Source organism: Macaca fascicularis, chromosome 2 (genome assembly GCF_037993035.2).
Source record: "Macaca fascicularis isolate 582-1 chromosome 2, T2T-MFA8v1.1".
NCBI classification, from domain to species: Eukaryota; Metazoa; Chordata; class Mammalia; order Primates; family Cercopithecidae; genus Macaca; species Macaca fascicularis.
In genome coordinates this window covers 127,231,675-127,247,591 of record NC_088376.1, presented here as the reverse complement: position 1 = coordinate 127,247,591, position 15,917 = coordinate 127,231,675, and the positions used below count along the sequence as shown (strand labels likewise).

The 15,917-nt window shown below is 43.6% G+C and overlaps 1 protein-coding gene across 6 annotated transcripts in view; it reads left to right on the top strand.

Annotated features, from left to right (window-relative positions):
* PRICKLE2 (prickle planar cell polarity protein 2) overlaps nt 1-15,917 on the top strand; it is a 353,291-nt gene that overhangs the window by 281,810 nt on the left and 55,564 nt on the right. For 5 of the 6 annotated variants that reach the window (XM_065538699.1, XM_065538702.1, XM_005547533.5 and 2 more), the window contains 4 exons: nt 1,879-1,992; nt 4,910-5,047; nt 7,624-7,827; nt 11,608-11,794. In XM_065538699.1, coding sequence (XP_065394771.1) covers nt 1,879-1,992; nt 4,910-5,047; nt 7,624-7,827; nt 11,608-11,794 — 643 coding nt within the window. Of the gene's footprint in view, nt 1-1,878; nt 1,993-4,909; nt 5,048-5,720; nt 5,781-7,623; nt 7,828-11,607; nt 11,795-15,917 lie in introns of those variants that run through there. The other variant, XM_074032617.1, reaches the window with a different exon arrangement.

Sequence of the window (15,917 nt, the reverse complement as noted above, 5' to 3'; positions counted from 1 at the left end):
AATGATGGAACAAGGCCTTTCTACAAGCAATCTTCTGATTTGGGAGTCAAAGCCCATTCCCCAAGACATGAGACTGGGCCTGCTTTTTTATACCTGGCCTTTGTCTGATGAGGCATATGGCACAGGGACTCTTCTGAGGATGGAACGCTGTGCAAGTCTCTAATAGGCAAATTGCCAGCTTCTAATCCCAAACTAGTGATCTGGGTTTTTACTTTTTCTCAGAGTACTGGTCAACAGTGAGCTGTCTTCAGAACCCGGCGCCATTCATTCCTGCCCCTGGGCATAGCTCTCTGCCAGCTGCCTATAGGAAGGGGCTTATACAGACCCTGCCTTTGGAAATCTAGCTAGTCTGGGACAAGAATTCTTTTTGTAATTGCCTCTGGGATTTGATTAAAAGGATGATAGGCACATGATAGTGAATGGTTACCATCATTAGTTATGAAAATAAAGATAGCTTTCACATTTTTTAAGGCCTTGTCATTACAAAGCCTTTTCACCCCCTCTTCTAACATTTATGACTTAGTTTCTGGAGATCAAAGTAGACAGAACTTTCGCAACTCTTCACCCCAGCATTCCCAAAACATGTGTTCATACCCACAGCTCCCTCAATGCAAAGGAATTAGACCAAGTTTAGACCAAGTTTGTAGAATGTAACAAAAAAAAAAATTTTTTTTTGAGACAGAGTCTTGCTCTGTCACCCAGGCTATGGCGTGTTCAAGCAATTCTCCTGCCTTAGTCTCCTGAGTAACTGGGATTACCGGCATGCGCCACCAGACCGGGCTAATTTTTGTACTTTTAGTAGAGACGAGGTTTCACCGTGTTGATCAGGCTGGTCTCAAACTCCTGACCTCAGGTGAACCGCCCGCCTCAGCCTCCCAAGGTGCTGGGATTACAGGTGTGAGCCACCATGCCCGGCCAAATGATGACTTTCAGAGCCCCCAGTCTTCCATCTTGTCCGTTTGTTGAATGAATGCCTTGTTTCGCAAGAGGTGGTCATGCTGTTAAATAAGAGATACTTGAGAGTATTTTCCATGATGTCATCTGAGCTTGTGGGATTTTTTTTTTTTTTTTGCCTCTCCTATATAATAACATACCTTCTATATTAGCCAGTTTTTTCTTTCTCTAGTTTTGCGTGTGGCTGAATGGTGAAATGTCTATTTTCTTTTCTCAGGCAAAATTAGCTGCTTGGTGCTTTCCCCAGTTGTTGTTAGGGTTGAATGAGCCTCATAAAGTACAAGAATATGTCCTAACAGTCGTAAACAAGAATGTTCTAGGATGTGCAAAAATCCTCATGTTAATGACAATTTTTAATTACACGCTCTGCATCCCAGATTTAGTGAGTCTATTTCTGATGGATGTCAGCTGCTGCCTGCCTTACACAAGTCTCGAAACCTGGAGGGCTTTAAATGTAGGTGGAGGCTGAGGTACCTAGGGGTTTGCCAAGTGCCAAAGACTGGCTTTAACTCCATTGCTGAGGCAGGTGCTGACATATCCCTTTGGCTAGGGAGGCACGTCACATGCTGGAGACTAACAGAGAAAATGGTAAAGCCAGCTCTCAGGGGAGTCTGCCGAGAAAGCCCTACCCTCTGGTTCACCAGCATGTCTGCTGAATTCTCTGTTTCTAGGAAAATTTAATGGCTTTGTTTTTGCCTCACAGAGAGAGGGGAAAATCCCAGATATGGATGATTTGCCTGACTCTTGCTTTAAGGATGAATTTCTCTGCTTACCATAGGAAACTCGTCTGCTGTTGACTTTCATAAAGGTTCAGGACTGTGGAAGTCAGTTACATCCTGCTGGGGGAGTCATCTTCCCAGTAAGTGGGAATAGGCATGTGGTTTGAGTAACCGGCAAGTCATCTATATGCTTTCTGTCCTTCAGGTACACCAGTACTATAGCTGTCTCCCAGAAGAGAAAGTCCCTTATGTCAACAGTCCTGGAGAGAAACTGCGAATCAAGCAGCTACTACACCAGCTGCCGCCACATGACAATGAGGTAAGGGGCTAGAGGGGGCTTATGCAGAATTTTCTTAGTTCCTTCTGTGAATTGTTACCTTTTTCATAATCTGCCACCAATGAGATAGCCAAAGAAGAACTCTGGCCATTTATTTTAGGTTTTAGCTTCCTTAATTACAGCCAAAATAAACTGGCCAACAATTTACTTCTAGAGAGTATTACTAAAAAAGGAGAAACTCATTATAAACTGGATTGGCCTCTATGCCTGGCACTACTAGCTATTTGGGGGTAACCTGGGAGCACCAAAATTCAAAAGCTATGAATCCAAGTTTTCTTACTTGAAGAATATGCCCCGTGGGTTGCCCGTGTATGTTGGAGAGATGATTGAGATCCCCTGGACCACTTCAAGCCCTGCAAAAACTTTGTGACTCTCTTGAATTTTTAGCATCATTTCATATTAAATGAGTGTGCAAATTTTCCACACTACACTGCAGGAGAAGTTATGTGTCCAGAATTGTAGTTCTGAACATCTGTGTTTTTGTCATGGTGAAGTCTGACTTGCCGAGGTTGTTCTTTGTACTCTTGAAAGTGTGGACTAGCAGACTGTCCTTTTTTCTGAACCCAGAAACATGGCACTGTAAATGGGCATCTCTTATCCTTGAAATCTGATTGCTCATAAAGAGAAATTTGTAGACATGATTTTAAAAGATCATTATGCTGGAAGGGAAATCAGTTTACATACTAGAAATTCATTTTTAGGTATCTGGTTTTTAAAAATAGTAGTCCTATGGAACTGAACTGTCTGCTTGACTCTGACTGCATTTAAAACAAAAATGTAATTTTAAATGGATAGGAGAAATAACCCCTTTAGAGAGCTGGACACCAGCTTTCTACCAGCCCTCCCACCCACGAGCTGGATCCCAGCAGCTCCGTCCCAGAGGAAATGAGTGCTTTTCAGTCTTATTTCCCCACATTAGAATGAAAGGGGATAATTTGAGAGCCTCAAAAATAAATTTGAGTAAGCAGGACAAAAACTTTAAAACTGAAGCAGTTCCCTAGAAAGAGTGCTATAATCCTCTTTACTGCTGCTTATTTCAGACATCATAAAACAAATATAAATAATGCTTTCTCCTTTAAAGTTGAGAGCAAGCCTTGTAACCTGATGCCTGCTTAACTAATTTGGAAGTGAAAAATGCGGGTTTTTACAAGCAGGAAGGGTGTGCCTTCCTTTGAAAGCATGGCCCTAAAATGTCAGTGGTGTAACCATATATTCTGGGCTGTTCAGGTCACTGCAGTTCTCTCTGGGACATTTACATGAAGGTTTTTTTTTTTTAAACACTTTTTATTTGATAGAGGGAAGTGATTGGCTCTTCTCTGATTGTAGTGGTTTGTTGTGTTTATGGTTAACTGTGCTTTTATGAAAAAAGACACCATTCAAATTACAATGTCCTGTTGGTGGGAATTGTGTGTGTGTGACCTAGTGGACAGATTTAGCCTATTTGAAATGGCCCTTTTGAAGACAAAGGGTGATTGTGATTCTAAAGTAAATATTTGACCATTTTCTTTTTTGCACAGATAAGACAATTTTGATATACACAGCTGTCCTGGTTTTCAAATTAGGATGTGAGAGTCCTAGTACAAAGGTTTCCCTCTAACCATCTGTATAACAAATCATCCAAGCAATTCACTTAACCTTTCTGATGTCCAGATTACTCCGAAGTATGACAGGAGACGGGATTAGGACCATGTTTCCCAAAGTGTGGCATATATATATGTGACCCTGAGTGTTATGTGGACATGGCAGTAAATGAAATGAAACTACCTATTGAGAGAGTTACTGTCTTTTAAATTGTATTGTATTCCTTGTGATAGAGTAGTTGAATAATCAAGGAAGAAATTTCAATTTAGGTGCTAGCACGTGTCTCATATCTCTCTAACTCACACTGGCCTCCGCTTTTAAGTAGGAGCATCAGGGATCTCTGTTTTAGGATTTCCTACAAGCAAAGTGACCAGATAGAATGTAACAACATGGTTCTGTTCCCATTCTATTTAGGTTTCTTCTGTTGTTTGTTTGTTTTTTGTTTTGTTTTGTTTTTACAGGTGATATTGGTTTTCCATTTATAGTCATAATATACTTTCTTTTGAAATAAATGCATCCAAGTTTCCAAAAAAATTGAGTCAGTGTTAAAAACAGCATTCAGTAAATAACAGCACAAGAATATAGCATAGCACAATTCCCAAGGTGTGCATAAATAAGGGGAGATACTGAATTCAAATTATATTTAATGTTCCTCCCTTAATTCTGGGAGTTTCTATATTTAACAAGAAGGAAAATGTCTCTTGCAAGTCGACTCAACTGGAGCCTAGCAGGCAGCTTGTTCCCCGCTCTACAGAGCTAAACATGCAAAGACTTTTGTGCAGCACCACAGATGCCTGGACCAACTCCTCAGACTCACACCTTTGTTCCCTATTTTTCCAAAATGAGATGGGAGAACAGAAGCTGTGAGCACATGGATACCTGCTCTGGCTCACCAACTTAGAGTCATTCTTGATGTCAAGGATCACTTGCATGGGCACATGGAGATGAAAGTATCAGTTTCCTGCAGTTTGAAAGAAGGAGAACTTCTCAGCTCTTTCCTGGCAGCTGAGCCACCCCAGATGATTTGATCTTAATATGGTGAGCAGAGTGAGGCAGCCACGATAAGGAGCAGTCACAGAACCTTTAGCCTGCCCAAGGCTGGGGATCCAGAATTCAGAGCCTTTGGTAAACTCTTCCGGCTGTCAGCAATCTTAGCAGAGACTCACCTTAAATCTCTCCAAGGCTGTTGTGGTTAAAGTTCAGGCGAGGGCTATAAAACCAAATGAGAGTGTGTTTAACGAGAAAACTCAGAGTCATGGGCTTCGGGAATCTTAAGGAGCAAGGGTGACTTCTTCCATGCTACTCTCTGTCTGTTCAGGTTCGATACTGTAACTCCCTGGATGAGGAAGAGAAGAGGGAGCTGAAGCTTTTCAGCAGCCAGAGGAAACGTGAAAACTTGGGCCGTGGGAATGTCAGGCCTTTCCCAGTCACCATGACAGGAGCTATTTGTGAACAGGTAAGCATGGATTCAGCGGAGTGAAGAGGCATTGTTCTGGCATCTTTTCACCCATTCATTCATCCAACAATTGTTTTATTGAGTGCCTACTATGTGCCTGAGATAACAGAACTGAACAAAAGACAGGAAAGTTTCATCTTGCCCTTCTAAGGAGTTGGATTCTAGGGGAGGAAGTCAGACAATAAATGTAATCAACAAAATAGAAAAAAATACAGCAAGGAAGGAGACTTGGATGTGCTGGACAGGTGGGGAGGCTGCGGTTTTAAGGTTGGTGGGGAAGACCCCACTTAGAAGATCTGAACAAAGATGTGCACAGATGTGCAAGAGGGAGTGAGTCGTGCAGATTTTAGGGCAGAGGGAATGCTAAGGCAGAAGGAATGACCGGCTCAGAGGCCCTGAGACGGGAGGGTGTCTGTTATGTTCAAGGAACAGTGAGTTGGCCAGTGGGCTGGGGCAGAGGGAGTGAAGGGAAAGAATTCAGATAAAGTCAGAGTTCTGGGTGAGCCATTGGAAGGACTGAGCAGAGCAATGACATGATGGATTTATATTTTAAAAAGAGACCTTTAGGAAATGGAGTTGGCTCGGGCCATGGGTCAGCCTCCCTCGCAGGATCATCCCAGAACCAGAGCCATTTAAAGAGGAGGTAAATGATCTTCTCCTGAGATTTGAGAGTTCCTTATTGAAGTGCATGAAGCCCTTCCCAGTCATGTTGACAGGAGCTATTTGTGAACAGGTGAGAGTGGGTTCAGGGGAGTGAAGAGGCATTCTCCCTGGGACCTCACTGAGTTCAAGATTCTGGATTTCCTTGTCTCCTCTGCTCCTGTTGAGCGCTCAGGGTGTGGTGAAGAAGAGTTTTAGAGACTGCAGGGTGGGAATACACCTTGCCCCACCTCTCAGCTGCCACAGGCTTTCCAATGCTGATTGTCATTCTTGGTACTTCTCTAAGTCCTACAGCTTTTTTTAACATTCCTATCTAACTCCTTAAGCTCTGCATAGACCCCTTGAGAGCTGAAGATATGTTAACTGGATCAATGAAGAGGAGGTAGGATGCTGCCCAAGGGAAGCAGATGTCATTTGAGGCCCGTGTTTGAGATTTCAGAGGGATAGAGTGAGAAGGTTCAGTTATATGGGAAGGGAGAGCTAATTGACCAGAGCTTTGGCAATGGGTTCTTTATTCTTGTAAAGTATATCTGGGACCCACCCTTAAGGTACAGGTGGTCAGTGGTTGTGATCTGAGATTCACTGTGTTCAATCCAGGCAAGCTGGAGAATCCTTGCTACTCTAAGATCAGTCTCCTGGAACCAGGCAAGCTGAGTTTGCCTAAGGGAGAAGGAAGGTTGGGCATTTTGTGGGCAGGTGCCAAGAATCGTGTAGAATAGTGCCAAGAGTGTGGAGGTAGAAAGAGCTTTCGTAAGTTTGACTCATGTTTCTTCCAGATGACCTTGACCATGTTACTTTTCCTTGGTTTTGTCATCTATAGAAAGAATGAATGATGACTCATGTGAGGGTTATATAGGATTATGTCTGCATGCTTTAACTCTGCTAACATTGTCACAGAAGGTAAGGATAACATGATGCCTTTCTTTTGTCCAGTCACACATGGATGAGCTCCCAGAGACTATTTTTGAGGTCTTCACTTCATTTTCTAAGATGCATTTCAACCCATAGCATGGGAAAGATTTGAAGGTAGCTTCTCTGCTCTTTAGACATTGTCCCCTTAGCTCAGCCACTCTTGTAGGACTCTAGTATTAGACTCAACCTGTGAACCTCATGGCCCATGCCATGGTCAGCAAGAGCACCTCCCTAGATCCACTTTCCATACTTTATTCTTCCCTCAGAGACCTTCAAATCATATTCTTTTTGTCCCAACCCCAACTATAAGCATAGGTGGCCAGTGATTCTGCCTTGTTTCTTTCAGGATCAAGAGGCAACTTGAGAAAATGAGTGAGAAGGTAGGGAAGGGATAGGAAGAAATCCTTTCCATAGTTTGACCTTAGAAGTGGTGCCATGTCAATCAAGACTATGTAGAAAGATGTTAGAGGAAGCAAGCTAAATGCATGTCTGAAAGGCACACAGAGAAGATAGTTAAGGGTGAGCGTGCTATTAAGTACCCACCCTCCCTCCCATCTAAAAGCATAGGCCCACCTCCTCCAAGCCCGTCCTGCCACCCACCCCCCCTCCCCAGCCACTCCTCCTGGTGTTAAACCTGGCTGTGTCTCTGCATGGAGTTTAAAGTATCTGAAAGATAATGAGGCTTTCATCTGTGCCAGTTTGCCTCCTGCCTGCAGAACCCCTGTACATTATTGTGCTAAAAGAGCTTTTCTTTCTTTCTCATCTTTGTGATTCCTCATTCTCCCAGTGACTTTATCTCTACATTATTTGTAAGCCTTAGGAAAGGAGAGTTCAGGGAGGACAAGAAAAACCTGCCCTGCTGTCTATGTAAAGCAGGAAGCATAGTGACTGCTTTGAACATAAGCACTCAGTAGCCAGCTAATGGTGGTTGTCCTTTATCGTTTATGCACAGCACTGGGAGATGGGGGCTGGTGTGACTACTGACGTTTCTGTTTGCCTCGCAGTGTGGAGGCCAGATCAATGGTGGAGACATCGCTGTGTTTGCGTCACGCGCTGGCCATGGCGTTTGCTGGCACCCGCCATGCTTCGTATGCACTGTCTGCAATGAACTCCTGGTGGATCTGATCTACTTTTACCAAGATGGGAAGATATACTGTGGCAGGCACCATGCTGAGTGCCTGAAGCCGCGCTGTGCAGCCTGCGATGAGGTTAGAGCAAACTCCAGCAGGTTTACCTGCCCATCACCCCTTCATTGCACCATAGCCAACACATGGTCTTCTGGCTCTCTGCACTGAAGAAAGCCATAGGCAACTTCATTCTTTTGCATTAACCCTTTTGGGAGAGAAGCCCCACCCATCCCCGGTTACTGGAATGTCTGGGGTTGTGGCCTGCTTTACTGAGTGTGGCGGTCTCATGGCCTCCTGTTGGGAAGGCAGTTTGTATATCCGTGAAGATCCCCAAGTGACATATAACTGGCCCTAAGTAAATTCAGAACTCTAAAAACAAAACAACAAAACAAAATTGCATTGTGCATCTTTAGATATTAACCCTAATCTCATGGAATAATCAGTAATGGAGTTCCATTTTCCAAGATCCAGTGCTGCAAAATGATTAGAAAAGAGAAGAAAATGGGTAGCATTATTTGATTTTTCTACAGTTTATAAAAGTTCTGAATGAAAATTCAGGAGGCAGGTGGATACTTCATTTGGATATCTCTGCTCCATGCTCTAAGAAGTACCCTATTTAAGAAAGCAGGATAGAACGCAAGACCTCTGCCTTGCCTTCTTCCCCTACTAGAAGCACACACTACCGTGTAAGCTGACAGAATGGAAAACCTGGTTTAGCTTTATAAGTTGGGAGCAGAAATAAGAATGTTCTAAATCTGACCACTTTTATGGGAATAATTTGGATAAAAGTCCTAGACAGAGGATTCCTCCTGTGCAAAGGATTTTTTTTTCATCTATCTTTCCCTGTAAATAGCAGTGTGGGAGGTGAGTAACACTCCCCTTTTTCAGCCAGAGAACCTAGTGTTACATGGGCATTTCTTTCTTAGAAACTACCTACAGGGGACTCACTTTCTAGGAGGAAGCTGATCAGACTTAACTAATTTGGATTCTAACACTAATGGTGATGTTCTAGAGAGACCTTCTAGAAAGATAGCTGAAAAACTAAATTCAGGTCCAACTCTGTGGTTCTAGGACACCTTTTTACCTTCATGCCTCAGTTTCCACATCTGAAAATTGGTGCTCAGAATACAACTTTGTGTTGTCTAATGACAATTAGAATATGATTGAAGCACACACTTTGAAATTTGTTTATTGAGATATAGTTTGCATAGTATTAAGGACCCTTTTAAAGTAAATAATTCTGTAGATTTTAGTGTATTCACAAAGCTGTGCAGCCATCACTGCTGATTCCAGACCATTTTCGTCAACCAAAGAGAAACTCTGTGTCCATTAGCAGTCACTCCTCATTTCCCCTTTCCCTAACCCCTGGCAACTATTAATCTATCTCTGTCTCTGTGGATTTACATGTTCTGGACATTTCGTGTAAGTGAAATTATATGTGACCTTTCAAGTCTGGTTTCTTTCATTTAGCATGTTTCCAATGTTAATCCATATTGTAGTATATGTAAGTACTTCATTCCTTTTCATGGCTGAATAATATTCAATTGTATGAATATATCACATTTTGTCTAGCCATGTATCAATTGATGGACATTTAAGTTGTTTCCACTTTCTGGCTACTCTAAACAATGCTACTATGAGCATTTATGTACAAGTTTTTTGTGTACATATATTTTTAGTTCTCTTGAGTGTATATCCAGGAATGGAATTGCTGGGTCATATGATAATTCTAAGTTTAATCTTTTGAGAGAATGCCAAATTGTCTTCCAAAACAAATATAACATTTTACATTCCTGCTATCAATAAATGAGGATTCCAGTTTGTCCACTTTCCCACTAATACTTGTTATTATCTGTTTTTTTTTTTTCATTATAGCTATCATAATGGGTATGAAGTAGTATCACATTGAGGTTTTGATTCAATTCACATTTCCCCAACAGCTAATAATGTTGAGCATCTTTTCATGTGTTTATTAGGTATTTGTGTATCTTCTTTTTCAGAGAGATGTCTGAAAAATTAATTTAAATTTTTTTGACAACCTTTTCAATTGGGTTATTTTTCTCTCTCTCTTTTTTTTTTTTTTTAAAGACAGAGTCTCACTCTGTCACCGAGGCTGGAGTGCAGTGACATGATCTTGGCTCATTGCAGCCTCCACCTCCCAGGTTCAAGCGATTCTCTTGACTGAACCTCCTGAGTAGCTGGGATTAAAGGCATGCACCACCATGCCTAACTAATTTTTGTATTTTTAGTAGAGATGGCATTTCACCATGTTGGCGAGGCTGGTCTCAAACTTCTGGCCTCATGTAATCCACCCACCTCAGCCTCTCAAAGCACTGGGATTACAGGTGTGAGCCACTGTACCCGGCCTATTTTTCTCTTTATTATTGAGTTGTAAGAGTGATTTGTATATATTCTGTATACTAGTCCCTTATCAGATGATTGGCAAATATTTTCTCCCATTCTATAGCTGTATTTTCACTTACTCAGTGATGTCCTTTGAAGCATAAAGTTTTTAATTTTGATGAAGTCTACTTTATTTTTTGTTGTTTATGCTTTCAGCATCATATCTAAGAAACCATTGCCTTTCAGGGTCATAAAAATTTACACCTGTGTTTTCTTCTAAGCATTGTATTGTTTTTCTGCCCCTAGCTCTTTAATCCCTTTTGAGTTAATTTTTCTGTTTTTCTTTGAGATGGAGTTTTACTCTGTCACCCAGGCTGGAGTTCTGTGGTGCGATCTCGGCTCACTGCAAGCTCCACCTCCTGGGTTCACGCCATTCTCCTGCGTCAGCCTCCCAAGTAGCTGGGACTACAGGCACCTGCCACCACACCCGGCTATTTTTTTGTATTTTTAATAGAGACAGGGTTTCACCATGTTAGCCAGGATGGTCTCGATCTCCTGACCTCGTGATCCACCTGCCTCAGCCTCCCAAAATGCTGGGATTACCAGGCGTGAGTCACCACACCCAGCCTTGAGTTAATTTTTATGTATGATGTGAGGTAGGGGTTTGAATTCATTATTTTACATGAGGCTCTCCTGTTGTCCCAGCTCCATTTGTTGAGAAGACTATTCTTTTCCCCATGGAATGGTCTTGGCCCCCTTTTCAACAATTAATTGACCATATATGTATGAGTTTAAATCTGGATACCTGTTCATCTATATGCCCAGCCTTATGCCAGTGCCATGCTGGCCTCATTACTGTAGCTTTATAGTAAACTTTGAAATCTGTGCTTTGAAATGTTAAAAACTCTATATTGGGGGAAAATGCAAATGCTTGTGAGGGCCTGGCAGGTGTTGTAAATGAAGGTGACTTATTTAAGGCAATAGGGAAGGGTGAAGAATATGACAAACTGGAGAACTTGCCACTCATTAGAAAGCAGCAGCCTCTCTTTTTAGCTCTTGTTTATTATTGCCATGTAGGAATGTGCACTGAGCATGGCAAATGTTGTGTTTTCAAAAGAGAAACCAGGATTCCAAGTGTTAATATGATATTTTCTATTTAAAAAAATAATGTGTCCAGACCAATGAAGCAGATATGTATGTCCAATGTGCCTGTGAGCTGTCAGTTTTTGATCCTGCCTTATATTCTCCAGGGTGGAACATTCCTTCTCTTATTAAATGTGGTCAAGTTAATTACCGGCTAGGCCAGAAATCATGTTTAATTATGCTTTAGGTAAATCCATATATAGGAACTGATATACATACAGAATAAACATATACATATGGATTTTTATTTAATTATTTGTGAGTGGGAGCTGCTTTCTTACCCTTCTAGTTCAGGGTCCCCATAGCTTTCTTCCTTTAAAGTGTGTCCTTCTGGATGGGTCTCACATACTGACCATTTGGCTTCCCCATCTCCAGATCATCTTTGCAGATGAATGCACAGAAGCCGAGGGGCGACACTGGCACATGAAACACTTTTGCTGCTTTGAGTGTGAGACAGTGCTGGGCGGCCAGCGCTACATCATGAAGGAGGGAAGACCCTACTGTTGCCACTGCTTCGAGTCCTTGTATGCAGAATATTGTGACACCTGTGCCCAACATATAGGTGAGGCAATACTTGGCAGTTGGCTTTGTCCTTCTGTGATGAGGTCACCTTTGTTTTGGGTGTAGTTAAAATATCTTTGATTGCAAGTGATAGAAACCCAGCTCATGGTAACTTAACTGAAAAAGGGAATTTCTTGATTCACAACACTAGAAAGGCCAAAGAGTATACTGGCTTCAGGTAGGGGTGGATCAAGGGTTCAGACAAAACAGATTTTTTCTCTGTATCTCAGCTTAATTTGCCTTCTGTTAACATCATTTGAGACAAGCTATCTTCACCTAATGGTCGAGATGACTCACTAGTGATACTAGACTTAGTATTTGCATTCTCAAAAGGAGAAGAACTATGTCTCTGCCAGCTTGCAGGTCAGTTCTTCCAAATAAGAATCTTATCAGCCTTGCTTTGGTCAAGGGCCCACCTCCAAGTTGGGACTATGTGCCATACAGTCCTATAACTGAGGGTCAGGGCAGTGGGGGAAGTTCAGAAGGAAAATCTAAACAGATATCTTCCATAGCCTCCTTGGGACAAGATGGGGATTTGCAGAGGGAGGAACCAAAGTGGTCCTCTTGGTAGGAAGGGATAGTCAGGGAAATCCAGTGGCTTCTGGCAAGTATGTCTTAAAAAAAAAATAAATAAAAGCTATTCCAGCCAAATGCAAAGCAAGTGAACCTCAAATAGTCCATAAACTATTAACTCCCCCAACCAGTGGCAGATTTGAGATGGTGAAAATCATTTTCCCTCTGCAAATAACCAATTTGTTCAACCCTTCGAGGCTATTCCAGATCGTACTGCATTGTGGCTTATTCATTCAAGTTGCCTTTTCTGGCACCTTGGGAAGGAGCCAACATTGGGGAGAAATAAAACACTGGCAGTGGCTGAATGTCTGTGAGATCACAGCCAGATCGTCCAGTGGCTTGTGCAATCCCAAGAAGTCTGTTTAGAAGCTGCCAGTTTCTTACCTAGAGTGAGGAGATATAGAGATAATCCATTTTGGAGCCCATTTCGCCCCACTTAAAAGGTTTTATTAGGACCACAGAAAGTGGCTTTGTCTTCCTGGCTCATAAGAAGTGATGTATTCAAATAGAAAATTAGCTAGTATTTGGAGAGTTCTGTGTACTGATAAAAACCCTGGCTTTGTGGACAAGACATCTACCGTATGCTCAACAGGGCTTTGTCATTAGGCATTCTTGTCCCATATACTCAGGCCCAGGCTTAAGCTCTGCTGTGAAGACCTTTGTCAGCAGCATTTCCTTCTGGGGGCTTGGGTGATGGCAAATTCCCCATCCCCTAACCCCTAAAATCCTCACCCCTCTCAAAGCCTGTGTCTCTCTTTGCTGAGGGTCACTGCCCAGATGCAGTCCAAGAAAGAACGTACCCAGGAGCTTTCATGTCTCACAAGATCAAAGTGGTCAAACAGATAAACCTTCTTTTTGCTAAGAGTTAGGAAATGCAAAGATCAATTGTGACAAGTGGCAAGACGTGTGAAGAAGGGGACAGGTGGGACAGTATCATGGAAAATGGTGCAATGTCTTGACCCAGTATTGCCCAACCGAGAATTCAAGTCTGCAAGTGCACACTTGCTCAGGTGTGAGGGGCCATGTGTGCAGAATACCAGTCCATGACAACAGTACCCCTTCCCATCCATATTTCTGTTTTTTTCTGTTTCTGTCCTTGGAGGCTAAGAGCCTCTCCAGAAACCGCCGCTTAGAATTTTTGCTCAGTACTTGGCAGAGAGAAAAATCTCTCTGTTGCTGCAGCATGTACACCTCCGATGGCCCCTCGGTTTTCTTCTCTTACTGTCTCCCTTTGGCTGCCCAGCACATTTACTGGAGTTCCCTCCTCCTTTCCTATTAAATCCATAAAAAGGTGTCAGTGTTTTGTCAGAAAAGGGGACCATGGTGGCCTGCAGTATTACTGCCGCTATAGTTAAAATGCTGTCCCTAATGTTTGTTTTAAATCCACTTTTCTATCAAACATAATTTTCCTGTGACAGCGAAAGAGCACACTCTCTACAGCACGCATACCTCAGTCACTGGGTGCTTTACCTCTGACCATACCGTACAAATATTCCGTATTTATACAGCCACTCAGAGCAGGCCCTGTGTCAGGCAGCCGTTGCTAGGGCAACGGTACTTTTGCCTGTGCACAGCAGAGTAAACAGTCCTATAAACAGACCGAGGCTGTGGCAGCAGTAGACACACACACCCTCCAAGAAGTGCTTAAAGGGCTTAGAGAAGGAATAAAAAAGGAACGCTTAGATGCTGAACAGCAGAGCCCTTTTCCAGATGCTTAGAGTTCAGGAGCAGTTCAGAGGACCATCTGACATCGATGTTTATCGGGGACCACGTTCTGCTGCCTGCCAGGCCGCTTTATGATATACCTCCCCTCCACTCTCCCAACCCAAGCCCATCCTTCCATGAGGCCCCCAGCCCCAGGAACTAGGCCCTTGCTGCTGCATCTGAGCATGTCTCCTTGCCAAAGCGTGGAGAAGCAGCTGGTGGCAGACGGGCCAGAGGGACTGGACTTCCTGTGTACCTCTAACAGGGAGTGGGGATCGCCGCAGCTGCTCTGGATGCTGTGCTGATTAGAGCTCACCAAAGGACCCAGGGATGCCATCATGAGCTCTCTGCACTCTAGGCATTTGAGAAAGGGAGTGAGAAGGAGGAGAAAAAGGAGGGTGGGAGAGGGGAGGAGAGACAGAGCAGCCTCATCGTTCTTTCTTGGACTGCATCTGGGCAGTGACCCTCAGCAAAGAGAGACACAGGCTTTCAGTCCTAATGCAAATAAAAGAAGACTGGTCAGTAGGCCCAGTTCTCAGCACTCCGTGCATATTCACTCAGTTACCAACTACTAGGATTATCCCCATTGTACTGAAGGGGAGACAAAAACAGAGAGATGAAGCCATTTGCCTAGGGTCGCACAGCTGGAATGCAGTAGACTCAAGATTTGAACAGCAGATGGCCTTCAGCGTCTTTACAACCAGCTGCAATGGGATGGAGCTGGGATTTGAACCTGTGTTTGTCAGGGTCCTGGAGCCTTATGCTTAACTACTACAGAGTCCTATGTCCCTGTGATGTCTGCCTCGGCTTTCTCCCAAGGGCCTGGGGAGGAAGTGTCCACAGAGCTTGGGGTTGTCTGTTTCTAGCCCCGCCCCAGCTGGTTCTTTCTCATGCTACCGGGGAGCACTGGCGCTGTAAGAGATGGAGTTGATCTGTCTCAAAAAAAGAGAGAGATGGAGTTGATTCACTTGATTCACACAGTTCCCTCTCTCCCACTTGGGGTGACCCTTGTGGCTGCTCCTATCCCTGTAAAAAAAAAAAAATCCCCTCTTAGTCTCTAAGGCCAGGTTCCAAAATGAAAAGAGAACCCTGTAGTTTGGGAAAGAGCTAATAAGAGAAGAATTGCCCTCATGCCTCTCTCCCTGGGCTCCATAGACACAAAAGTGAGGGGATAGACAGTGGAGGAGAAAGACAGGCTGCTTGGGCCGGTGGCCTTTTGTTCTTGCGATTCTCTTCTTCTCCCTAATTTCATGTTCACCACCTCTTTAGACAAGTCTCCAGAAGTTCTTCCTTGAAAGTCCAGGCTCAGGAACTCTCAGCCAGTGAAGACGAAGGTCACGTTAGTCCTTGTTTCTGGGAAGCCGTGTATCATTATGTATCAGGAGACTGCAAGGGTCCTGGTCCACCCTACAGTCATAGTTTGAGGCTGTGTTCCCAGCAGGCTGTCCCCACAGGAAGGGGCCCCAGCAGTGATCAGCTTCCATTCTGCCAGTTTAACAACTGCTATAAAAAACGCCTGCTGTGTGACTGCCGTAGCAAAAGTCCTGCCTTAGAAAAAGCAATGATAGGTGTTGGCTTAGTGCAGGTCCCTTGCCCACCCCTGAATCAGTCCCTGGGTGCCAGGAGAGCAGATTTTTTTTTTGCTGGCCTATGTTGGGCCCCAGGTCAGCTTTTGCCCCACCCAAAGCTCACGGCCTGAAGATGGCAGGAAATGGTGTCCCACAGGGAGATGAAGTCCTATAGCCAGAAGAGGGCAGAGATGATGAGAAGGCAGAACGCCCAGGGCTGTGGGAGGCTCCCTTAGTAAGCAGTGTGACCAGGCTGTATAAACCTGACACAGTCCTGTC